The 25,426-nt window shown below is 40.7% G+C and overlaps 2 protein-coding genes across 4 annotated transcripts in view; one reads left to right on the top strand and one right to left on the bottom strand.

The window, feature by feature from the left end:
* LOC132395535 (glycerol-3-phosphate dehydrogenase 1-like protein) overlaps positions 1-17,147 on the top strand; it is a 52,977-nt gene extending 35,830 nt beyond the window's left edge. For both annotated transcript variants that reach the window (XM_059972300.1, XM_059972301.1), the window contains one exon: positions 12,234-17,147. In XM_059972300.1, the coding sequence (XP_059828283.1) occupies positions 12,234-12,330 (97 nt within the window). In that variant the 3' untranslated portion in view covers positions 12,331-17,147. The remainder of the gene's footprint in view (positions 1-12,233) is intronic.
* Positions 1,345-25,426, bottom strand: part of LOC132395534 (uncharacterized) — a 32,595-nt gene continuing 8,513 nt past the window's right edge. The window contains exons 1-2 of one of the 2 annotated variants that reach the window (XM_059972299.1): positions 18,826-19,189; positions 1,345-8,046 (exon numbers count right to left, since the gene is read on the bottom strand). In XM_059972299.1, coding sequence (XP_059828282.1) covers positions 3,041-4,438 — 1,398 coding nt within the window. In that variant the 5' untranslated portion in view covers positions 4,439-8,046; positions 18,826-19,189 and the 3' untranslated portion in view covers positions 1,345-3,040. Of the gene's footprint in view, positions 8,047-18,825; positions 19,190-25,426 lie in introns of those variants that run through there. The other variant, XM_059972298.1, reaches the window with a different exon arrangement.

Raw genomic sequence — 25,426 nt, forward strand, 5'->3', positions numbered from 1 at the left:
AAATGGAGAACAACTGTGTAGCTCTGTTAGGAAGTCACTTAAATTAACACCACAGAGTACATGTTATAATAATCCAGGCCAGAACCAATAATTATTCTTTGACCTACTGGATGTGGAACCTTAAGTAGCTCTTAATATTCTCTGCTTATCTGTTCTGTTTTTCATTTCCTCCATCTCCATCTTAGTAACCTATGCTTTGTCCATTTAAGTGTTAGTTCTTAAATGTTATTAAAGTTGACTGCCATGCCTTAATATTCCACAGCCTAAATTTTCTCCCAGAAAAGTGCTGTGGATACCAGAAATTTGAATTAAAAATAATAAGTTCTGGAAATACTGCAGATCAGAGAGCAGCTGTGGAGAGAGAAACAAATAATATTTCAAGTTAATAAGTTTTCCAGTTTCTAGCTTCATTTGCTGCGACAAATTAACATTTTCAACAAACAAGATGCTGAAGGAACTCAGCAGGTCAGACAGCATCTGTGGAGAAAAATGGGCAACTGTTGTTTCAGGTCCTGACCCTTCACCTTGACTGCTTTGATAAAGGGTCTTGACTCAAATGTTGACTATATTTCCTAACACTACCTCAGGCTATATTCCTTTAATTTTTCTCTCAACTTGCACTATTGTCATTATGTTTATAGTCGTTTATTTTGTCATGTACGTCATGTATAATTTATGTTAATTTCAGTCTATGTTAACTTGTGTTTGTCACACTTGTAATATACTGTGCTGCTGCAGCAAATAGCTAACTTTCTGAGAGTTTTGCGGTGGGCATCTGTGCTTGTGACAATAAAATTGAACTTGAAACTTGATTGCTGAATTTCTCTGGCGTATTGTTTGCTATTGTAGATTACAGCATCTGTCGTCTCTTGTGCCTCCATGTTAACAGCTTTCAATCTCTTCATGGCTTCATTCATCCTGCCTCGGTTTCTCCGAATATCTGTCTGCAGGGGTTATTAGCCCACCAACATAAAGGTTTTTTTCTGGCCTGCTGTTCACCCTCAAAGTGCTTATTCAGCGTCATACTTCTACCCTTGAAACTGGATGTCCATTTAATTCTAGCATAGCTTGTTCTCCTTCGCCTTTCTCAACAATCTCTTCAAAATAATTACATAGGTCCTCAATCCTAACTGTCTCTGTTCAGGATGCGCATCCATATTCCAGAAGTAATTTTTTTGTGTTACGAACCCCGTAACTGGGTCATTTACCAGCAAAGATGGAGACGTCCGTTGAAGTCTGATGATACTATTTTTAAACAGTATTTATTAGTAAAAATACACAAAAATAATATCAATGCAAATATACATAATATACATCATCAATACTAAATCTAAACGTGCAGGTAGATTAATAATCAATAAGAAATAAGCTCTATCATTGTCTAGGGGATAATGTATTGTCCGATGGAAATATAAAGTTCACTCAGTTCATGCAGGCTGCAGCCATTGGGGACCGCTATGTTGCAATGGTTGAAGAGAGAGAGAGAGAGAGAGATTTGGAGAAAAACTTGCCGGCTTTCCTTTTATGATTTCGATCTGTCAGGAGTCTCGTTGTTGTAGCCTTTCACTTGTGGCCTCTCCTTTAGCTAAACCGTTCTTCCATGGTGAGCTTGCCACCCTGGCAAGGGAGGACGCACACGAGCCCCCACCGGCTTTTGCTATAAAATGCTGTCACTGCATTTCCAGCGTTTCTCCTGGTGCGTCTAAAGGGGTTGTTCCCCAGACCCCTCTTTTATCCTTACTCACGGGGTCTCAGATGTCAGTCAGGTTGGGATGATGCAATCCCTCAACCAGACCACTCTGGTCGTCCCCTGAGGGGTTTCAATGAATAGTACAGTACTCAATACACAATTCCGTCTCCAAGAGACAATGGCCGTGATCAGTGGTTCCGTTTCACTGAGGTCAGGACACATTCCAAACCTTGTGTATTCTGGATGTCTCTCTCTCATTTCCTGGGTCCCAGACCCAAATTAATAGCGATCTTGCGATTCTCAAAAAGGAGGGGGCGACATTGTACCCTTCGGCCCCTCAGAGTTGCATCACATTCATAACATCCCCTTCCTTCTAAGATTTTTGCCGCAGATAAAAATTAATTACTACAGAGTCTTACAGGATTTCAGAATCTAACACAATACAAAAGAGTTATTTTTTCACTACAGAGTAATACAGTTATACATTCAATTCAGTATCTAAACAGTTAGCGATTACATTGTCACTTCCTTTAATATCTTAACATTTTGTACCTTAATAAATTCTTGTAGCATCAGACTCTAATTTAATAACCACCTATTTGTATTCCTTTTCTTCAGCAAACAAAAACTAAAGAGTTGTGATCTTAGCTTACATGTATGTTACAAAAGTTCATGCAAATACTAATCTTTATTTTACTTCCAAACTTAACAGTCAATCTTCCATGGGGTTGTCTTTATTAGTTACATGCTTTGTCGAAATCCCTTAAAACCAGATCCTGTTATTTAAAATGGCATCCCGTCAACCCTCGCCCCTTTTCCAGTTAACTCCCACGTGGTTAGCTTGCGCACCAGTGTGGAATAGGCTTTTGCATGCTTCTTTCATAGGAGTTATTTTATCAACAATGTTTTCCAAACTTAGCCCATTTGCTGAATTTCCGCACAATTCTTTATTTTTAAGCAAGTCGTTAGTTTTATCTTCAGGATCCTTCATGCTATTAGTTTTCAGTTTAAACTCTGCAAGCGATCCCTCTTTGTCCAAACAGCATTTCAAATTCTGCCTCTTCACAGCACACTCTTGAATAACAATAGCGCGTGGGGCACCTTTACATTCCAAATCAACCTGTAATTGATTTGCAGGCACCGTGTTAACAAGCCACTGTCCCTTCAGCCTGGTTACTGCTTCTGACACCAATCCAGACTTTAAATTTTCTTCATTCAATTTAGGAACTACACTTTTCCCTTTTCCTTCAATAATAATATTCACCTCACCACCTTTTATCTCCTCACTTACTTTTAACACACCTTCGAACACAAACTACTGGGAATTCTCACTTCCCACTAGTACCAAGGTTAACCAAGTCCATCTGACCCACAAGGACTGCATTCCTTTTCAACTGAATCAAATACTTCTAAATTTTTCTGAGTTCCGTTACTAGGTTCAGTACCACGTGCATTCACATCTTGAACACATTCAAACGGGACATCTGCCTCTTCCAGGCTTTCGATACCCGTACCCATTTCAAGTTCTAAGTTCCCCTGATCCTCCCAGTTACTCTCTGGGCAACTCCCTTCCGGAGTAAACTCAACCCCGCGGGCTGAAACAATCTCATCTGCCAATCCAGCAGACTTCTTCAAGGTAATGGCATCCTTTTCATCTAGGACTGCCCTCATTTCATTATCGGGAACACCTTTAGAATCTTCACCTTCTTCAAACAGTTCTGTCAAACCAGACAGATCATCCATGCCCAACCCTGGACCGTCTAACAGCCTTATCTGTTTCTCATTTTTACTCCGTGCCTCTATAAATTTCCTCCTGGCTAAGGGCAGGTCTACCTCCTCTCCCTTACCCTCTTTCACTTTCCTATTCTCCATTTTACCACCCTCTAACCCCTCTTGGTACAGGGTCGGTAAAAACGTCTCGGCCAAATCGATACTGGTCTCTTTCTTAGCTGCCTTTCTCGACATGCTGCGAGTGATCGCACATGCGGGATAGGTCTTGGAATCTAGGGGCGGGTCCTCAACACTTACAGGCTGGCTCGTCAGCTCCATGGCCGACCAAATGTCACCACCAGCTAAATCGTTACCCAGAAGGAGATCTACGTCAGTTCTCGGGAATTCTGATCGCACCCCTATTTCAACTGGTCCAGATACCAGCTCACAATTTATAATGATCCTATGCAAAGACGCAGCTTCTGTCCCTTTTCCTATGCCTCTCAAAGCTACCTCTCCAGTCTCAGGACCAAAATCTAGTACCGTACTGCGAATCAATGACAGCTCAGCTCCAGTGTCTCTCCAAATCCGCACTGGAACTGGTGTGTCTCCCTCTTTCACAGAAACGGTTCCTTCTGAAATATATTTCTCAGGCCCCTCTCGTATTCTGTCTACCTGGGGCTTTCTCGTCGATTTACTGATCACCACAATACATCCTGTAGGGACTGCTGCTTTCCCTTTTCCTACCTCCTTCCTTGGAGCAAGGCACTTAGATGCAATATGACCCACCTTTCCACAATTAAAACAGGTCAAGCCAGGACCCCTCCTGCCATCTTGCCTCTCCTCCTCCTTATTTTTACCACCAGCTCCCAGCTGGATCTCTGGCTCAGCCGGCGGGCTTTCTCTACCATTCCCACGGTCTTTTTGGTAACTCTTATTCGAAGAAAACTTTGTCTTGTGGGTTAGGGCATATTCATCTGTGAACCTAGCAAATTCGGATATGGACTTATTCGGCTTCTCGTTCAAATACATCCGCATATCATCCGAAACTCAACCTTTAAATTCCTCAATCAGAATTAACTCCTCCCTGAGATGCTAAAAATCCTCTTCCACCATTTCTGCTGCACACCAACGATCCAAGAGCACACCCTTCTCATAGGCAAACTCGGTATACGTCTGATTCCACCCTTTTTTTAAATTTCTGAACTTTTGTCTATAGGCCTCAGGTACCAATTCGTAGGTCCGAAGAATGGCCTCCTTTACTTTCTCATAATTCTCAGACTCTTCCTCCTCCATGGACAATGCTATATATGCCCGTTGTGCCTTCCCTTTTAACACAATTTGTAATAACACCACCCACTGATCTCTGGGCCACTTCTGACTCATTGCCACCTTTTCAAAATGCAAGAAATAACTATCAACATCCGTTTCCTCAAACGGAGGTACTAACCTAAAAACTCCCTACTAACATTAAATCTCTCCTCTCGGTCTGACCCTTGAGCTCTTCACTCTTGCCTTAACTTCTCCAGGTCCATCTCCTGTTGCCTCTGTTTCTCCTTCTCCTCATACTCCCTCTCCTTTTCGGCTCTCTCCTTCTCTTTTTCAGCTGCTTCCAGCTGTTTTAACTTAATTTCATGTTCCAACCTCAATTTCTCCAACTCTAACTGAGCCATCCCACTAGCTGGTACCTCTTCAGGGATATTTTGCAATACCTCAGCGGAAAACACATTCTTCACAATATAATACTGAGTTATGGCCCTCCGCGAGGTTTAGTCCTTTCGCAATATTTATCAAGTCCGACTTTGTGGCAGCCTCTAGCACCTCCAGAGTCTGGTTTTCTATAAATTCGTCTACGTCCATCTTTGCTGGTTTCCCGTCTGGTTACCCGTGCAACCAGATCCAAGTTTGGGCTTAAAAGCCCGATTCACTGGCCCTCCAATTTGGTATCAAATCTCGAGACGAGGCCCCACGTTTTTACAAACCCCGTAACTGGGTCACTTACCAGCAAAGATGGAGATGTCCGTTGAAGTCTGATGATACTATTTTTTAACAGTATTTATTAGTAAAAATACACAAAAATAATATCAATGCAAATATACAGATAATAAACGTCGTCAATACTAAATCTAAAAGTGCAGGTATAATAATAATCAATAAGAAATAAGCTCTATCATTGTCTAGGGGATGATGTATTGTCCGATGGAAATATAAAGTTTACTCAGTTCATGCAGGCTGCAGCCATTGGGTTGCAATGGTTGAAGAGAGAGAGAGAGAGAGATTTGGAGAAAAACTTGCTGGCTTTCCTTTTATGATTTCGATCCGTCAGGAGTCTCGTTGGTGTGGCCGTTCACTTGTGGCCTCTCCTTTAGCTAAACCATTCTTTCGTGATGAGCCCACCACCCTGGCAAGGGAGGACGCACACGAGCCCCCACCGGCTTTTGCTATAAACACTGTCACTGGATTTCCAGCGTTTCTCCTGGTGTGTCTAAAGGGGTTGTTCCCCAGACCCCTCTTTTATCCTTACTCACAGGGTCTCAGATGTCAGTCAGGTTGGGATGATGCAATCCCTCAACCAGCCCACTCTGGTTGTCCCCTGAGGGGTTTCAATGAATAGTACAGTACTCAATACACAATTCCGTCTCCAAGAGACAATGGCAGTAATCAGTGGTTCCGTTTCACTGAGGTCAGGACACATTCCAAACCTCGTGTATTCTGGATGTCTCTCTCTCATTTCCTGGGTCCCAGACCCAAATTAATAGCGATCTTGCGATTCTCAAAAAGGAGGGGGCAACTTTGTACCCTTCGGCCCCTCAGAGTTGCTTCATATTCATAACATTTGAAACTACCTGCAGGTATGAAACATTGTGTTTCATAATGAACCATCTATTTCTGATTGAGGCCTGCCTTGTCACACTTTATTCAGCACAAGTACATTTTATGGTATAACTTGCAGGAGCTGCAACCTTAAAAGCAACATTGTGAGGATAACGGAGCATCTGAGATGTCCATTAATACCAGTCTTAAACTGGAGAGTTCAAGGCTTGGAAATGGTATAGGGTTAAGAATAAAAGCTTCTCTGGTTTAAAAAATTCCTCTTTACCTCTATTCTAAAAGGTTGCCTCTCAGTTTTGAGACTGTGCTCTCCAGTTCTAGATACCGCCACCATAGGAAACATCCTCTCCACATCCACCCTACCTAGTCCTTTCAACGTGCAGCAGGTTTCAATGAGATCCCCCCCGCTGCATTCTTCTAAATTCCTTTGAGTACTGGCCCAAAGCTACCAATGCTCTCTGTATGTTAACCTGTCAATTCCTGAATCATCCTTGTGAACCTCCTCTGGACTCTCTCCACTGACAACACATCCTTTCTGAGATACGGGATCCAAAACTGTTGACAGTACTCTGTGCGGCCTGACTAGTGTCGTATAAAGGCTCAGCATTATCTCCTTGTTTTATATTCTATTCCCCTTGAAATAAATGCCAACATTGCATTTGCCTCCTTTACCACAGACTCGACCTTTAAATTAACCTTTGGTGTCTTGCATGAGGACTGCTAAGATCCTCATATTTGAACTTTCTTCCTATTTAAATAATAGTCCGCACTATGGTTCCTTTAACTAAAATGTATTATCATACATTTTCCAACACTGTATTCCATTTCCCAAAGAGAGACAAAGGATGAAAAAATATTTAAGAAAATAAATGTTTTAACATTTTTATCTCCAAGAACAATTGCCACTTAAGGAAAAGATACTGCACAGTTAAATCACAGAGCAGGGAAATTTTCTGACATTAACAGTTATCACATAGATGTTAATTATGCAGTTAATTACGATTTAGCTTCCAATAAATGGGTGAGATTAACCTCATACTTTTTATTAAGAAATTAATGCACAAATCTAGGTGGTTATTAAAAATAATGGAGTGGGGAAAAAAGGTCCAGATGTGAGTTACTGTTTGCACCATCCAAATAACACAGCAGAATCTGAATCAGGTTTAATATCACTGGATATATCATGAAGTATGTAGTTTTGTGGCAGCAGTACAATGCAATACATAATAAAAATAAACTGTAAATTACAACAAGAAATATATATGAAGCATACAGTGGAGTCTGGTTAATTGGGACACATCAGGACCAATACATTTTGACCCAATTAAGTGGCTGCCCCAATTAGTTAGTTTCATTGAAATAGTTAAAAAGGTATATTTATAAAAAAGACAGACTGAGTAACAGATGACGTATTTAAATGAAATACAGAACAACTTAGAGCATGAGCAATATTAATGGTGGTTCTCTGTTGTATCTGACAATGATAGGAAACTATGTAAGAGAGTTTTTAAAGTGGAAAAGCAGTTTTGCTGGGGCAGTTCGACTCTTGACCTTGGAAGTCCAGGCCCTGTGGTATGAGTAGTCATAGCTGGGGTCATCCCTGATTATAGTGGATGATCGTAACTTCTGTGCCTTGTCATGCCCTTTGCTCTCCATGTAGTGTTGCAGAACCGCCTTGCTGCCTTCGGATCTCACTGCAGATCTCATCCACCCAATCTGCCGGGCTGATCTCGCCTGGTTTAGCCCTACTGTTACAGCAGTGTACCGGGGTGCATGCAAACAGCTGCTTGGAGTCACAGCTGAGAGCTGAGTGTCTGGTGGGGCAATCAAAAGTAATATTCTAATGATTGTCGATACCTTCAAATTTTTCATGATATCATTACTTCAAGTTAGAAATGGTATTATTTTCACTCCCACCCATTTCTGGCATTTCCAAATCTGAATGCTTGAAACGGAAGTGACCAAAACAGTTCTGAATTTTCGTCCTACTTATTTCTCATGAACTATCAGTGACAAAAATCACTACTTTTTGAACACACAAACATGCAACTATTTAAAAATTGTTCACTCTTAAGCATGGTGTAGTGTTTAACAGTGTTTAGTGTTTAGAAACTGGCAATAGTCTCCTGCTCCAATTAAGCGACATAGTATCCCAAATAAACAAAAGGAAATCCCAGCTACTTTCTTGATTAGATTTTGTTCTTTAAGAGTTGTCTCAAGTAAGTGGCTGCCCCAATTAACCAATGGCCAAATTAGCTGGAATCCACTGTATATAAAAAATTAAGTAGTGCAAAAACAGAAAAATATAGAGGGAGAGAAAAGTCAGGTACATGGGTTCATTGTCCATTCAGAAATCTGATAATGGTGGAGAAGAAGCTGTTCTTAAAAGGTTGAATGTGTGTTCTGTATCTCCCCTTTGATGGTAGCAATGAGAAGAGGGGTGATGCGGGTCCTTAATGGCAGCTGCTCCTTTTTGACACTTTGACTTTTGAAGATGTTCTCTATGCTAGGGAAATTAGTGCCCATGATGGAACTGGCTCAGTTTGCAACTTTCTGCAGCCTTTTCCGATCCTGTGCAGTGGCCCCCTCCGTACCAGATGTTGCTGCAAGCAGTTAGAATGCTCTCCATGATACATCTGTTAGAAATTTGCTACTCTTTGGTGACACACCAAGTCTCCTCAAATTCTTGATGAAATATAGCCGCGATTGTGCTTTCTTTGACCTGACTGTGGTCTTCTGATGAGGAAGTCAATGATCCAGTTGCAGAGGGAGGTACAGAAACTGAGGTTTTGGAGCTTGTCGGTTAGTATTGAGGGTATGATGGTGTTGAACACTGAGCTGTAATCAGTAAACAGCAGCCTGACATACTGTGGGTATTACTATTGTCCCTTTAAACTGATCAGTAGCTTTTGAAGATTCTCAATCCAAATTTATTTGGTTATCCAATTTTATACACTAACAGCATCATATATTATGTTGGTGTCATCATTTGCAAGAAACAGAATAGTCATATTTTTTATCGCTGACATGTATTTGTTTTATAGAGTAGTGCAAAGACACAAAAATCTATACATTCCAAAATTAAATGGGTAGCAAAAGAAAGGAATAATGGGTTCACGATGGATGGCCCAGAAATCTGATAGTGGAAGAAACTGTTCCTAAATCATAGACTGTGGGTCTTCAGGACCTTGTACATTCTCCCTGATGGTAGTAATGAGAAGAGGGGCATGTTCTGGATGGTGAGGATCCTTAATGATGGATACTGTCTTCTTGAGGAACTGCCTCGTGAAGATGTCTTCAATGGAGGGGAGGGCTGTGCCCATAATGGTGCTACCCAGGTCTATAATCCTGTTCAATCTCTTGATGTCCTGTGCATTAGTGCCTTCATACCAGATTGTGATCCACCATCAGAATGTTTTCCATTGTACATCTATATATACTTACACAACACACAAAATGCTGGTGGAACACAGCAGGCCAGGCAGCATCTATAGGAAGAAGTACAGTCGACGTTTTGGGCCGAGACCCTTCGTCAGGACTAACGGAAAAAACTGATAGTAAGGGATTTGGAAGTGGGAGGGGGAAATCCGAAATGACAGGAGAAGACAGGAGGGGGAGGGATGAGGCTAAGAGCTGGAAAAGTGATTGGCAAAAGGGATACAGAGCTGGAGAGGGAGAGGATCATGGGACAGGAGGCCTAGGGAGAAAGAAAAGGGGAGGGGAGCACCAGAGGGAGAACAGGCAAAGAGTGTTTGATTGTGAGAGGGGTAGAGAGAGAGAAAAAGAGGGGGGGGGGGATGAATACATAAATAAATAAATAAGGGATGGGGTAAGAAGGGGTGGAGGGGCATTAATGGAAGTTAGAGAAATCAATGTTCATGCCATCAGGTTGGAGGCTACCCAGATGGAATATAAGGTGTTGTTCCTCCAATCTGAGCGTGGCTTCATCTTGACAGTAGAGGAGGCCATGGATAGACATATCAGAATGGGAATGGGATGTGGAATTAAAATGTGTGGCCACTGGGGGATCCTGCTTTCTCTGGCGGACAGACCGTAGGTGTTAAGCGAAACGGTCTCCCAATCTTCTCCTCTACTGTCAAGATGAAGCCACACCCAGGAAGCCCAGTGTTTGAGTATAATCAAGACCAAGATGAATAAATGTTTAGGTACTAAGGGAATCGGGGGTTATGGGGTTACTGCAGTAAAGGTGCTGAAGGTTAAGATTGGCCAGGGTTTTATTTAATAGGTTGGAGGGGCCAAAGTGACTACTGCTTCTATTCTTTATGTAAAATTATTGAACCTTCTTCATAAATCGACATAAATCTAGGTTGAGTTTGTTTTGTGTGTCATTTAAAGCTAGATTGGTTTAAGCTTGAACAGAAGTTTAAGTATTTTGATTGGGCACTTGCAATTCTGCATATTTATGTCCTGTGATGTGTGTTCCTGGTCCACTATCGGATGGCTTCTCCTGCTCCTCCCTCAAACCTTACTTTGTCCTCGAGTTCAAGTTCAAGTTTAATTGTCATTCCGGCACGCCTGAATACCACCAAATAAAACAGCATTACTCCAGTGCCAAGGTACAAAACACAGCACCAATAGTCACACACACCACAAAACACATAAGATATCAATAAAATACAGTCACAAAAATATAATATAGTCCAAGACCCCAAGTCCACAAATGTAGAAATATGCATTTGAGCACAATAGCTTGTCTTTTGCTGAGTGAACACTGGGGGGCAGCACCCACTCCAAAACCTCCAGTGGAGCACAGACACCACCTCTCTTCTCGGTGGCGCTGCGCCTTGAGGGCTAGTCCTCACTACCACTGAGGCTGCGCAGCTCCTCCACCACTGGCCAACAAATTAGTGAATCAGGCTTGCAGCATTCCACATTAAACAGCGTCTTGAGATCACAAGAAAAGCAGCTAAGACGATCGCTCGCTGTTAGACTGCATACTGCATTCACACACCAATTCCTTCGATGCCTCTTTGATGCAGGCAGCATCACGATTCAGACCAAGTCCAGCTCCTTCAGTTTCTCTGCCTTTGATCAAATCGCCAATGGGGTAGATCTTCAGGAAGGGTAAGATGAAGGAGCACATACCAATCCTCACAGAGGGATCAAAAGTGGAGAGAGTGAGCAGTTTCAAGTTCCTGGGTGTCAAGAACTCTGAGGATCTAACCTGGTCCCAACATGTCAATGCAGTTATAAAGAAAGCAAGACAGTGGCTATACTTTATTAGGAGTTTGAAGAGATTTGGCATGTCAACAAATACACTCAAAAACTTCTATAGATGTACTGTGGAGAGCATTCTGACAGGCTGCATCACTGTCTGGTATGGAGTGGCTACTGCACAGGACTGAAAGAAACTGCAGAGGGTTGTAAATCTAGTCAGCTCCATCCTGGACACTAGCCTACAAAGTACCCAGGACATCTTTAGGGAGCAGTGTCTCAGAAAGGCAGCGTCCATTATTAAGGTCCACCAGCACCCAGGGCATGCCCTTTTCTCACTGTTACCATCAGGTAGGAGGTACAGAAACCTGAAGGCACACAGACACCGATTCAGGAACAGCTACTTCCCCTCTGCCATCTGATTCCTAAATGGACATTGAACCCTTGGACACTACCTCACATTTTTAAAATACACAGTATTTGTTTTTTGCACGATTTAAAAAAAACCTATTTAATATACATATATTGTAATTGATTATTATTATTTTTATTTTATCGTTTTTCTTTCTCTTCTATATTATGTATTACATTGAACTTCTGCTAAGTTAATGAATTTCACGTCACATGCTGGTGATAATAATTCTGATTCTGACCTGCAGTACTTCAAGTCCTTAATGCCCAGCTGAGTCTTGCGATTGTAAAAAAAAGTTTAACAAGGACAATAACACTTTCGGTTGATCCCGTAGAAGCCACTGCAACCGAACATGTCGCCATTGTACTGGAAGAATTGATACAAACCCATCCAATCTTGTTTTTTTTGTCGTAGGTTCCCTTTGTTCACAGCAGTGTATCAGATTTGCTACGAAGGCAAGCCAGTGGGAGAACTGATGGCCTGCTTGCAGAGCCATCCAGAACACATGTAAAAGTGCATTAAGGTGGATTACATATGGAGTTCCTTGTGCATGGAGCTAATGCTAGTATTGACGTGTGGATCACCAACTAAAGAGATTGTATTTGACTAGATTGCTCTGAAGTAGATTTTGTGACATGAATCGGTTATGCAGTATCAATGGAGTTTCCATTATATTGTTAGTTAATGTTTGCAATATTGTGGTGGAGGGAGATGAACATTCAGTCAAAAATGCCACAGTGAGCAAATAACAAAGTTTTATTAATCTGAGTGCCTATTCATAATGGAAATACTGTAGCTGATGGTTTGTATGTATGTTGGCATGAAGTTCAAGCAAACATTTACGCATAACTAAATTTAGTTATTGGGTATTGTCAAACAACAAATTCAGGCATCAAATAGCTCATGGAATATCAGGTATCACTAACTCTGTAACTTGATAACAGAATACTGTCAAACCTTAATTTTTTTTCAATAAAATGTCAATTTTATTAGTTATTTTAATATATAATTTGTGAAAGTCTGTAATTTTAAGAGTTGTGTAATTAAAAGCATATTGATGTTAACTGTAGTTAATTGCACACCTGACTTACTGTAGGTTTGAACCAGAAGTAAAATCACTTTCCCTGGTGAGATACAAATAGACCCTCTCAGATGGGGGCACTTTTGCTACTTTACATTTTGATGCGTCATATAATCTTCAAAGTATCAGTTCCTAATGATAGTTCTCTTACCTCTGATCCAAAAGACCAAGGCTTCAAGCAGTACTTCAAAGTTTTGAGTAGTTAAAGCAAGTATCCTTTTGTGCAATGTCTATAATGTAAAAATTATAAACAGCTGACATTTCAAAAATACTTTACCACTTTAGTTTCTCACCAGCCAGACTGCTGATTACTTTCTCCACAGCATACCCCTCTCCCAAGTTAACTTTTTGTCACAAGGCTCCCTGACTCTCGATTTCTTTTTCCCTTTTCTCTCATCTGTGGCCTCTCTCACCTCTGACCTGCCCAGAAGCTACCATTTCCATCTGACAAACTGTAGCATCAAAACGGACACACTCACAAAAAATGCTGCCCTGAAGCAAAGGGGAAAATCATTCTTCCAAGATTCAAAACAGTGCCCTTCTCCCTCCCTGCCTCCACTATGCAGCATCCACTGAATTTGTAGCTCAATCATGTGCATAACATATTCTCTTAAAGCCTAGCTGGCCATTTGGCCCATTGTGTCCATTCTGGCTCATCCCACTCCCTCATTTATTTCTTTGCAGCCTATATTCTCACATGCCAATTCTTATACATACCACCCCAACTCCTGTTTCTCCTGCCATATATAGCTCTTGTACACTGAAGGCAATTTACAGTGACCTATTATCCTATCAATGAGTATTTTTGGGGTGTGGGAGGAAACTAGAGCACCAAGCAGAAACCCATACAGAATATGCAAATTCCACACAGATAGCACGGGATCAAATTCAGGTAGCTGGAACTGTGCCGTGCTGCTGTCCTGACTGATACTTTACTTTTTAAAACCTTACGACTGATGCAAGTAAAAGCAGCTACCTTTCCTGGTTTTACCCTGCAGCATGCGATGCAGGGCCCACCCCAAGGATGGTGGGCCTTTCTTTTGATGTTTGGTTCTGATCAAACCAAGGCATGAATTCAGGTTTTTCTTGTGGCTTGGACTGGAAGCCACTGTGGATTTCCCATCAAGGGACGAGAGTGGGAAAGAGGATCTGAGTCAGAAGAGTATAAAAGCAGAACACAGAAATGGGCCCTCTTAGCCCACCAGATCCATGCCACGATGGCAATGTTTCCTAATTCCATTTGCCCACATTATCCCCTTCTCCCTCTCCGCCCTTCTTATCCAGGTACCTTTCCTTTATATATTGTATCTGCCTCCACCACTTTCCAGATATTCACCACTTTGTGTGAGAAAGTTTTTTTTTTAAAAACTTGCCTTATGAGGTACATGGTGGCTTCCCTAGACATGACAATGCCCCCTGCTGTGGAACCTTACATTTCCAGTCACCTTAATGCACTTAATCTGAGATGGCAGTCTGGTGCTTCACATTAAACTAACAGGAGTCTTGTTTGCACAGGAACACCAAATCACAGTGGCTTTGAGTTGATGCAGATCTGCAACAGTCTGTTGGAACAATGGAATTTGGAAAATGTACTGGTCGGTTTCCACAGCACACAATAGAATGAAAAAGCTGAGCAGACATAATTATAAAATTAAAAAATGCTGATAATGCAGCAAATTGTTGAACTAGGTCAAAGGCAGGTTTTAGAATCTGTAAGAGTGACTGGATAAAATGAGTACAGACATGCTAATCACAGTCACAGTGAGAAACATTTATCAGCATGAAGACATTTGGAACAGTGGAAGAAATAGTGATAAGAGTTTTGGCTGCTCGAACTTCCCTTGTGGTCAGAAAAAGTTGGTGAGAGTATCTTACACAGCTGCCTTGTGAGGTGCTGGCTATGAGGAATACTCATTTTACCAGTTTTGTTTTGAAAACCGTTACTACTGAGACAATTTTAATGCATGCTGTAATAGTTACCCGTCTTTGGGGAAGTGGCCTCGTTTTCTGAAAAGAAATGCTGCATTGTTAGTGGCTTGCTGCACCAGGACAGAGTGTGCATTCCTGGGGGGAGGGCTTGATGGCTTGCCCTATCGACTCCAAGGGCTGAATCCTCTCAGGATAAGAACTAGTTGATGTTTTTAAAGTGAAAATAATTTGTATAAATTTAGAGAAGCAAAAACAAAATGCTTTTTTTAAGCCAAACATATTCAGATCTCTGCAGGGTATACTTTTTTGTGAGTCCAATGCAAATGAACTTTAAAGATCCTTTGCCTGCCTTATGTATGAGGCCATTATTAAAATAGTCTTCACTGCAGGAGTGTTGTAGATAAACGTGGTCATGTCTATAAACTATGATTGTAACATAGAATGTCAGATGGGATCACTGGCAGCATCACGAGACCTCTGAGACCATTTAAAAGGCCACATTGCCACCCTGGCTTGAATTGCAATTCAACATCAAACCTAAAAGCTGTTTTTTTTCCCTCTCTGTCTGACCATTTGCTAACGAGATTAAGTTTGAAGATGCTTTAAAGCTAATGAAGGTGGTAGATTTGAAAGATGAACCCTGAGATGTGGGAGGATTTAATTATTCTCGCATTTGCAGGTTTTGTCAGGTTTACAGTACAGGTTTTTGTCTGTGGAACCCATAGATCAGATCTTACCCAGACTCATTAGATTGTTGTTACTGAAAGTCTAACTGTTCTCCATTTACCCTGCCCATTAAATCAGGACTTAAACACACAAGCATAATGAAAGGGGAAGGGTAGTGTTTTGTTCAGAAAACCCTAATTCTACATTTAGAAAACAAAATTGCAAACTGTGTTGGCTTAATTGATTACTGAGTGCAATGATATTATGCTAATTTTTTAGACCAAGATCCCACATTCTTCAGTTAAATTAACATCACAAATGACAGTTCGCTACTCATTGAGCATGGCGGTGCATCGGAAGAACAGCACTTTCACTTGGCATTCCCAGGGTAAGAATGGGAAATCAAATAGAAACCATGCTTTCGGCCTCATTCATCAACTTCTTTCAGAAAGGCCGTATGTGGGAACAGTGGTAAATATAGGTACCAGATCTCTGGCCAAGCATATGAAAACTGAACTGATTAAATGGAGCACTTCTCTTGAGCTTTCAAAAATTGGGGGAAGGGGAAGTTTTTAATGTCAACAACAAGCCATTCTGTTCTCAGCCAAGATGCCACAAATCTAAAATAGCAACAGAAAATGCTGGAAACACCTGGTAGCTCTGACAGCATCTGTGCAGCAATAAATATAAAGCATGAAATTGGTGATTTCCTCGTGCACGAGGCTTATGCTTATACTTCTAGCTCAATTTTATTTAGGCTTCAAACACCTTTTGATTCATCAGGCAAGATTCCTCTATCACATATTTGAGAATTGTGATAATCAAAATCCAGTTACGCTTACATAAAAGCACAGCTCTGAAGGACTGACAAATGTCTCCAACTGAGAGCAAAGGCTACTGATGGAGAAAGTGAATTTTAAAACACTGCCAGATAAGTAAGGTGTGCAATGAATTTGTGATACTGCTAAAAATGAATTAAAAATAAATGTAAAAACATTTCAATTATGAATTAAGATGTTTTACTAATGTAATTTCTTAACTTTTTAACACTGCTGGGAATGACAATGTCATTGTACAACATTGCACCCAGATATGAACATTGTAAACTAATATCTCAAAATAAAGTTTAATTATGCTGATTTATTTTGGAAAACATGGAATTCACAGCAAGAAGAAATTTTCAAGGCCTCTCAACCCATGTAGAGCTCTTTGTAACAATATGAAGAACTTTTTTGAATACTATTCCATTTACTCCCCATTTAAAGTAATAATGATTTGTAATATATGCAAGTATTGTTTCCACTAACTTAGTAAGGAATCAAATAAGGAAATGGATTAACTAGGCTTTTCATTTAAAAATGGAAATACATTGAACATGAAATGGGACAAGTGGAGCAGAATTGATTTTCATCTGGGGAGAAAATGATTCCACATCTCTTCATTCATTTTAACCCGACTGCCTCATTTAATCTTGAATACAGGCTGATTTTGCTGCACAACTAAATGTGGACATGTTTTCCATAATTTATCTTCAGTTCACTTCAACTACCCTGTCACATTCATGGAGCGAAGTAATTCCATTCTATGTGACAAAATGAAATATTCTATGAATAGAAACACCGAGGGAGGTAATTTTGCACTCCCCCCCCCCCTCCAACACCACAATCCTATTTTCACAACCCTTTAAAATGGTCTCTTTTGAACATCATTATGGAATCTGGCATTTAGCGCAATGTGATGACAGCTTGGGGTGGAGCTCAGAGTTCAGTTCCGACATCATCTGTGAGGATTCTGTTGTCCTCCCTGTGGAATGTGTGTGTTTTCTCTGGGGGATCTGGTTTCCTCCCACAGTCTAAAGATATATCAGTTTGTAGGTTAATTGGTCATTGTACATGGTCCCATTTTTAGGCTAGGGTTAAATTGGGGGTTGCTGGGGAGTGCAGCTCAAAGAGCTGGTAGAGCTTTTTCCACACTGTATCTCTAAATAAAACCAATTTTTTTCCAAGAATGTCTTTAGCAATATGTTCACTATATACAAATAGTTTACTTATAGCACGTTTTGTTCTTTTGGCACACCTGAAATCTACTATAGATGCCTACCGTAATGTTTTGTACATGTATGTGGTGAAGGATTTGCTAATAAACTACTTGTCATATCCCAATTGCCTTTGCAGTCAATAGTTTGTTTGGGATTTCAACACATTGCTGTGAACCCAGAACCACTTAAAGACCACATCAGCACTATCTATTTATTGCAGGTTTATAGGAGAAATTGAATTTAAGTTCATTGGTGGCATTGGTGCCACTTTCAAACCTGTGCCTATGGGACATCATGCGAACTTCTGGATTACTAAATGTTATTATTCCTCTTGGCAACTTTGCCATTTCCTTAGCATTTTTCTTAAATGAGTCCAAGTTGCTAATTCGACACTCAACCCAGCATGGATGGAAACCCAATTTGAACCCAGCACCACTCTCCTCTCAGTCCAGTGCTAATGCCACTGGCCGGTGTCTGGGTCACTAGTCCAATACCATATATGCAACTGTATCTCAAAGCATGGAAATACAGTCAATCACCAATACTTCCACACTTGTACTCAGAGCAACCTCAGATTAATTTCTTAAGTTTCTTTTTTATTTATTTTATCAAAACAAATTCTTGATTTGGACACATGTTAAATCAAGTCTAACCTCAAACTTCTTTAAGGAGAACATCAAATTTTACAAACTCACCAGAACTCATTCCTATGCAATTCTAGTATTTTCTGTATTTGTCATGTTTCCCAGAAAAGAGCACATTCTTTTGATGTTTAACCACTAAAGGTTCAGCAGTAACTACTTTATGCCATATCTTGAAGGAAATGTTAAACCCTGCCTCTTACGTGAATGGAAAAAATGCCACTAATGTTAGATGGGAGTGCACTGGATGTAGGACACAGAAAGAGGCTATTTGGCTCAACCATAGAGCCTATACGCCAGTCTTTCCCCATCCATCATTGAATCCTGTATTTATTCTCCTCCTCATTTTTTTCCAGTACTGATGAAGAGTTTCAGCTGGAAACATCAGCTGTTTACTTTTTTCTGTAGATACTGCCTGGCCTGCTGTGTTCCTCCAGAATTTTGTGTGCGTTTGATTTCCAGCACCTGCAGATTTCCTCCTTTTAAAAAATTTTCTCCATTACCTTATCCAGCCCTCTTTCAATACATCAGTATCATTTGCTTTAACCACTTCCTGTAGTTCTCAAGAAAGTTCTCTTTAATAACCTGTGCAATACTTATCTCTCAATCTAAAAGCCATTATTAACAGTGGATGACCTGGTCAAGCCTTACCGTTCCAGTGTTTGCTGCTGACCTCTGGTTCTGTCTGTGTAGAGTTTGCATTTTCTCCGTGACCACATGGGTTTTCACTGGGTGCTCCAGTTCCTTCACACATCCCACCTACAGGTTGCTTCCTTTATGACCCATTGTCCCTACAGTGGAAGAATCTTTGGGAAGTTGATAAGAATGTGGGAATAATAATAAATCGGGTTGATGTAGGATTAGTATGAAAGGATGACTATGGATATCTGGAGAAGAAAAGTTTCAGAGTTCTAGTCTGCATACGTACTTTGATAATAAAATGAGCCTTCATGTTGTATCTCTCCAAGACTCGATAACTTGAAAAGCAAAATGCAGGTCTGACAGCATCCGTGGAGAGGGAAACAGTTAATGCTTTTGGCTGATGATGTTTGGTCAGACAGGGGAAAGAGAGGGATAAAACAAGTTTTAAGATGTAGGAGACTGGTGAGGAGAGAGAAGAGCAGAAGAGAATGTCTGTGACAGATTGGAAGGCAGGTGACAGTGTACAGTAAGAGAATGTGGGGGTGGAACATGTGAAGATACAAGCGATTAGTCAGGAAGTGCAGAATAACTCCAAACTTAGCAATGGAAAGTAAAGTGAACGCTAGAAATCTGAAATAAGCCGGGATTACATACTTCCTGCTTATTATTACATTATTGGCTTTTCTATCTGCAAATTGGATGTGTGTTTCCCACATGATACTACAGGGTAGTCAGTGACTACATTTCAAGGAAGCATTGCATTAGCTGTAAAGCATTTTGTGACATCTTTAAATTGTGATAGCGTTTATACCAAAACTCTTGCTAAAGATTCCACATGCTTTTTAAAGGGTGCCTCACTTTCTTTTCTGCTGCATTTGAAAATTTGAATCTGTGCCTACAGTATCTTAGTTTGTTGTTAGACTATATGCTAGATCTCATTCTTTCTACTAAAATGCTTCACACTTTCAAGTACGTCTCAGTCCTTCCACAACTCTCTCTTACTAGGAGGCGAACTTTCAGGTCATGTACTCTCTCTGAAAAAAATTCCTGTTTTGCAATGCCTTGGTCTTCAATGAAAGTAATGGCCCCACATGGAAACATCATGTATACTCCCAATCTGTCTGAGAGTTCACACATAATAGACTAAATTTATGTTCTCTGATTGACCTTGTATCCACACTGCTCTATTCCTTCTGAGTCATGGATTTCAAAGTACTAATGTGTCTACTACATGGACTCTGTTGAACACTTTTTGAACTTAATTTACAAACCAACTGCACTAATATTATCCCATTAACTTTATGCCACTTCATTCAGTAACTTGGTCATCAGCCAAATATCCATGCCAGCTGTTACTTATTACTCTTTATTCTGCTCAGTGCTGACTTGTGTTGTTTAGGAATATTGTACCAGAAATGATCACCTGTCATTTTCACTTTAACCTTGTGTAATATTTACAGTTCATCTGCCTCTTCGAGTTCTGCATATCGAAAGACGACTGTAATTTCCACCTTTACTTCTACTCATGGCATAGGATAAAGGGTATGTTTCACTTTTTATTTGTACTTCTGCATTTTCCTCCCCAAAAACCTTGGAGCCTAACCCATCAGGCAGTAATTAGCTGAGCCCTTATCCTTATATCTGATAGAGAAGCCACTCAGCCCAACAGCCCATATTGGCTCCCATCACAACAATCCCCAGACCCTCTGCCGCTCCTATCATAGATGCTTCTTCGTGCCGTAAACCAACACTGGGGATCACTTATGGTAGCTATCTAAACAACCAACTTGACTTTGGAATGTGGGAGGAAAGTACAGCACAGTGGGAAAACTTAGAAGGTCAGAGAGAACTTTCAGACTTTACACAGATTGTGCCAGAGGTTGGTATTACACAAGCTGTGAGGGAGGAAACTAATTGCTGTGCCTTGAGACACAATATAGGCCAATTATTACATTCTGTGGACATTGTAATAAATCTTAGAATGCTTTGAGCTTTTTATATGACCTTTTTAGTCTGATACAGCTGAGTTATTGAATAAGTAATTTCAATCACTTTAACACTGAGAAAATTGTAAACTAAACTGAATGTTTCAAAATTTATTTTTTCCACAAGTCCCGGAGCACCACCCACCCCAGCTCCCCACAGCTGTCACTGTGAGCGATGTTTGTGTTCAAGGAGTCCTCGTGGTTGAGCCCATCCTCAGCCTGTGTCCCCAGTGGAAGGCACTCATTAACAGACTGGGATTAAAACAGTGCAAGGCAAATCAGCCTCAAATAAAGTCACTGGAAGATGAGGCTTTGTGTGATTTAGCAGCACAACAATGTTACAATCATTGCATAAAGGAACAAATCAATATGGAGAGTGTTGTAGAACAGAGGGACCTAGAGGTACGCGCGCATGTTTCCTCAAAGCTGAGACGGGTAGACGGTGGTGAAGATGGCACGTTTACCTTCATTGGTCAGGGCACTGTACAGCAGATGGGACTGTGTGTTACAAGACATTGCTGAGACCATACCTGTGCAGATCTATTCCTAGCTATAGGAAGGATTGCATTAATTGGAAAGGATGCAGAAAAGATGCTCAGGGATGTTACTGGGATTGAAGGGCTTGAGTTTATAAGAGGTGACTCAATAGGCTAGGGCTTTTTCCCTACAGTCTAGGCTTGAGTGTGACTTTATGGAAGATGGTGAGAGCAATTGCAGAAATAACTCACAGACACCAGTTAACATAAACTGGTTCAGCACAGACACAAATCTGGGATATCCGTGGACAGTTTATATAACAAAGTGACATCTTTACAAGAGCATAAGAAGGCAAAAACTATTTTTAATTTCCAACGGTTTTTAATTATAACCTCTACTGACCTGTCAGTAAATGACAGACTTTTCTAATTGATTTGCAGTGAATAGGACCTATTCTTTTAAATTGGCCTCATTTCTCTCTCCTTGACCTCTATTATTATGGCTATTAAAAACAATCCTAATGAATCCGGATGATTGATAAAATGCATGTATGTATAAGTCATACAAAAAGGAATGGTAAAATAACTGTGGCACAAGATGCAATAGAGATGTTATTTAACCTTCTGGAGTAGTTAATAGGCTTTTGTTCAGCGTGGGAGTAACAAGCACAGCAAATGCGTGCTGCAGAGGTACCTTCCAATGACTAAGCATATCAAATTCCATAGTAGAGTAGATTGATATTAACTCTATGAAATTATATATTGAAGAAATATTTTTTGAAGAAAAAGACCAGGATGAAAACTTCCCAATGTTTGACAGGGTTTGTTCCATTTTTGACTGGTACTGTTCAGAATGTAGTTCAACTAGCTAATAATAATATACAAATTTTAGCAGTGTACAGAAGAGCTAGAGAGTTTGTGAACCTTGTAGAATTTTCTCTATTTCTGCACAAATAGGACCTAAAATGTGATCAGATCTTCATACAAGTCCTTTACTTCCAGTAGCTGACGTGACTTCCCTTATATAGCAACGATTTCAACCAAACATTTCTGGTAACTGTTGATCAGTCCTGCACATTGGCTTGGAGGAATTTTAGGTCATTCCTCCTTACAAAACTGTTTCAACTCTGGGATGTTGATGGCCTTCCTTGCATGAACTGCTTGCTTCAGGTCTTTCCACAACATTTTTATAGGATTAAGCTCAAGACTGACTCGACCATTTCAAAACATGAATTTTGTTCTTCTTAAGCCATTCTCTTGTTGATTTACCCTTGCCCTTCTTCGATCACTGTCTTGTTGCATTATCCAAATTCTATTAAGCTTCAGGTGACAGACTGTTACCCTGACATTCTGCTGTAAAGTGTCTTGATACAATTTTGAGTTCATAGTTCCCTCAATGATTGCAAGCGGTCCAGGCCTTGAGGCAGAAAAGCAGCCCTAAACCATGATGCTCCTTCACAGCTGGGATGAGGTTTTGGTGTTAGTGTGCAGTGCCCTTTCTCCTCCAAACATAGCAATGTGCATTTCTGCCAAAAAAAATCAGTTTTTGTGTCATCTGTCCACAGAACATTGTCCCACAAGCTTTGTAGAATATCTAGGTGGTCTTTTGCAAACTTGAGACATGCAGCATTTTTTTTTTGGATAGCAGTGGTTTCCTCCATGGTGTCCTTCCATGAACATTCTTGTTCAGTGTTTTTCTTATAGTGGACAGATGAACAGAGACTTCACGTTCTAGAGATTTCTGCAGGTCGTTTGCTGTTACCCTTGGGTTCTCTTTCACCCCCGTCAGCATTGTACATTGCGCTCTTGGTCTGATCTTTGCAGGATGCCCACTCCTAGGGAGAGTAGCAACGGTACTGAGTTTCCTCTATTTGTTGAGAATTTCTCTTACCATGGACTGATAAGCACGCAGGTCTTTGCTTCTGTAGCCTTTTCCAGTTTCATGCACATCTACAATTCTTCTTCTAAGGTTCCCTGAAAGTTCTTTTGATTGAGGTATGGGGCATGTAAACCGATGTTTCTTGAGAAGAGCGGGCTCTGTCAGTAACCTGACTTCTATGTGTCTTTTTTATAGGGCAGGGTACCTCCACAGCCCACACCTTCAACCTCATCTCATTGATTGGAACACCTGACTCCAAATAGCTTTTGTAGAAGGCAATACCCCAGAGGTTCACATACTTTTCCCAACAAATACATGTCATATTGGATCTTTTTCCTCAACAAATAAATGAACAAATATAATGTTTTTCTGTTACTTATTTAATTGGTTTCTCTTTATCTATTTTTAGGTCTTAAATAAGTAACAGAAAAACATATTTGTCCATTTATTTGTTGAGTAATAATAATACTAATAATATAATAACAGATAAGCAATGAATTTCAAGAACATGAGATGAAGAGTGCCTGCAAGTGAGCCCATTGGTCGTTGGAATGTTACAATGATGGGGCAAATGAATGTGAGTGAAGTTACCCCCTTTGGTTCAAGAGCCTAATGGTTGAGGGGTAGTAACTGTTCCCAAACCTGGTGGCACCAGTCCTTCTTCCTGATGGCACCAGCAAAAAAGAGAGCATGTCTTGGTTAGGGTGGGGGGAGGCTGAGTCCCGATGACAGATGCTGCTTTCCTGAAAAAAGAAAGGACCTGGAGAAAGACTATGAGCTCCTCGCACCTACATGTGAAGACTGACATGTTAAGCAAGGTACAAGGCTAGTGGACCACTACAGTGTAGCATGTAACTGTGTGATTAGAAAAAACAGAAGAGACAAAACTGTGGATCCAAAGGAAATGGGTGAGATTTTTAATGAATATTTCCATTCGGTTTTTATTGGAGAAAATTATGGAAATATGAATGTTGTCATCTGTGACCACACATAATTAGCAGGGATAAAGCTCTGAAGTGCATGAAGTTAGATACATTCCCACAGCCTGTCCTGATGCATTCTCAGACATTGTGGAAAGCTAGAAGAAATTGTGGAAATCCTTGCAGAGATTTTTGCTTTATGTCTGGCCACAGGTAAAGTTCCAGATGACTGCTAAGTGGTTAACACAAAGTATACTGCAGATGCTGTGGTCAAATCAAGACATACAAACAAGCTGGATGAACTCAGCAGGTCAGGCAGCATCCGTTGAAATGAGCAGTCAACATTTCGGGCCGAGACCCTTCGTCAGGTTGATGTGTGGTTGATGTTTTAAAAAGGGTAGAAATAAATACAAGCCAGGAAACTACAGGCCAGTGAGTCTGACATTAGTGGTGGCTAAATTGCTGGAGGAGATTCTGAGATACAGGATCTACCAACATTTGAAGAGACAGAGTCTGATTCAGCACAATTAGCATGGAATTTCTTTCACCAGAGGGTAGTGAATTTTTGGAATTCTTTGGCACAGACAGCTGTGGAGGCCAAATCATTTAACGTGGAGGTTGATGGGTTCTTGATTATTAACGGTGTCAAACTTACGTGGAGAAGGCAGGCGAATGCCGTTGCGAGGGGTAATAAATCGGCCATTATTAAATGGCAGAGCAAACTCAATGGGCTGAATGGCCTAATTCAGTCCTATGTCTTAAGGCCTTATTGTCATGGTGCATGCTAGCCACAACTGAACCCAGGTGCGAAGGCAGACTCTGTCATGGTGAGCACTGACCGCAACTGAACCTAAGTGTGGAGGAACGGCAGACTCCCATGTAGAGACGGAAACAAGAGCTGAGACATTGGAACACCAACTGATGGCATGACTGAGTGACAATGTAAAACATCATTCTAATCACAAGGACTCTGCAAAAAAAAAACTTAACAGGAGTCCATATTAAATAAATATAGAAAGTACAAAACCCGTGCCACTCAGAGATAACTTGACAAGGTCGAACAGAAAGCACAAGGGCTTAACAACTCTTGTTAGGACAACAATTAGTAAATACGTATGCTTGAGAAGCCCAATGCTTTACGGCAGGCCGCAGAGGTCCACAGGGCTCAGGACACTAAGTTCTTATTGTCTTTATGAGCAAGAAGTTGTGACAGCTCACCTCCCACATAGCCCATTACTCTCCATTTTTCTTTCATCCATGTGCCTATACGAGTCTCTTAAATGTCCTAATGTATCGACGTCTACCTCTACCCCAGCATCATGTCCCATGCATTTACCACTCTGTGTAAAT

This window comes from Hypanus sabinus, chromosome 6, assembly GCF_030144855.1.
Source record: "Hypanus sabinus isolate sHypSab1 chromosome 6, sHypSab1.hap1, whole genome shotgun sequence".
Classification (NCBI taxonomy): Eukaryota; Metazoa; Chordata; class Chondrichthyes; order Myliobatiformes; family Dasyatidae; genus Hypanus; species Hypanus sabinus.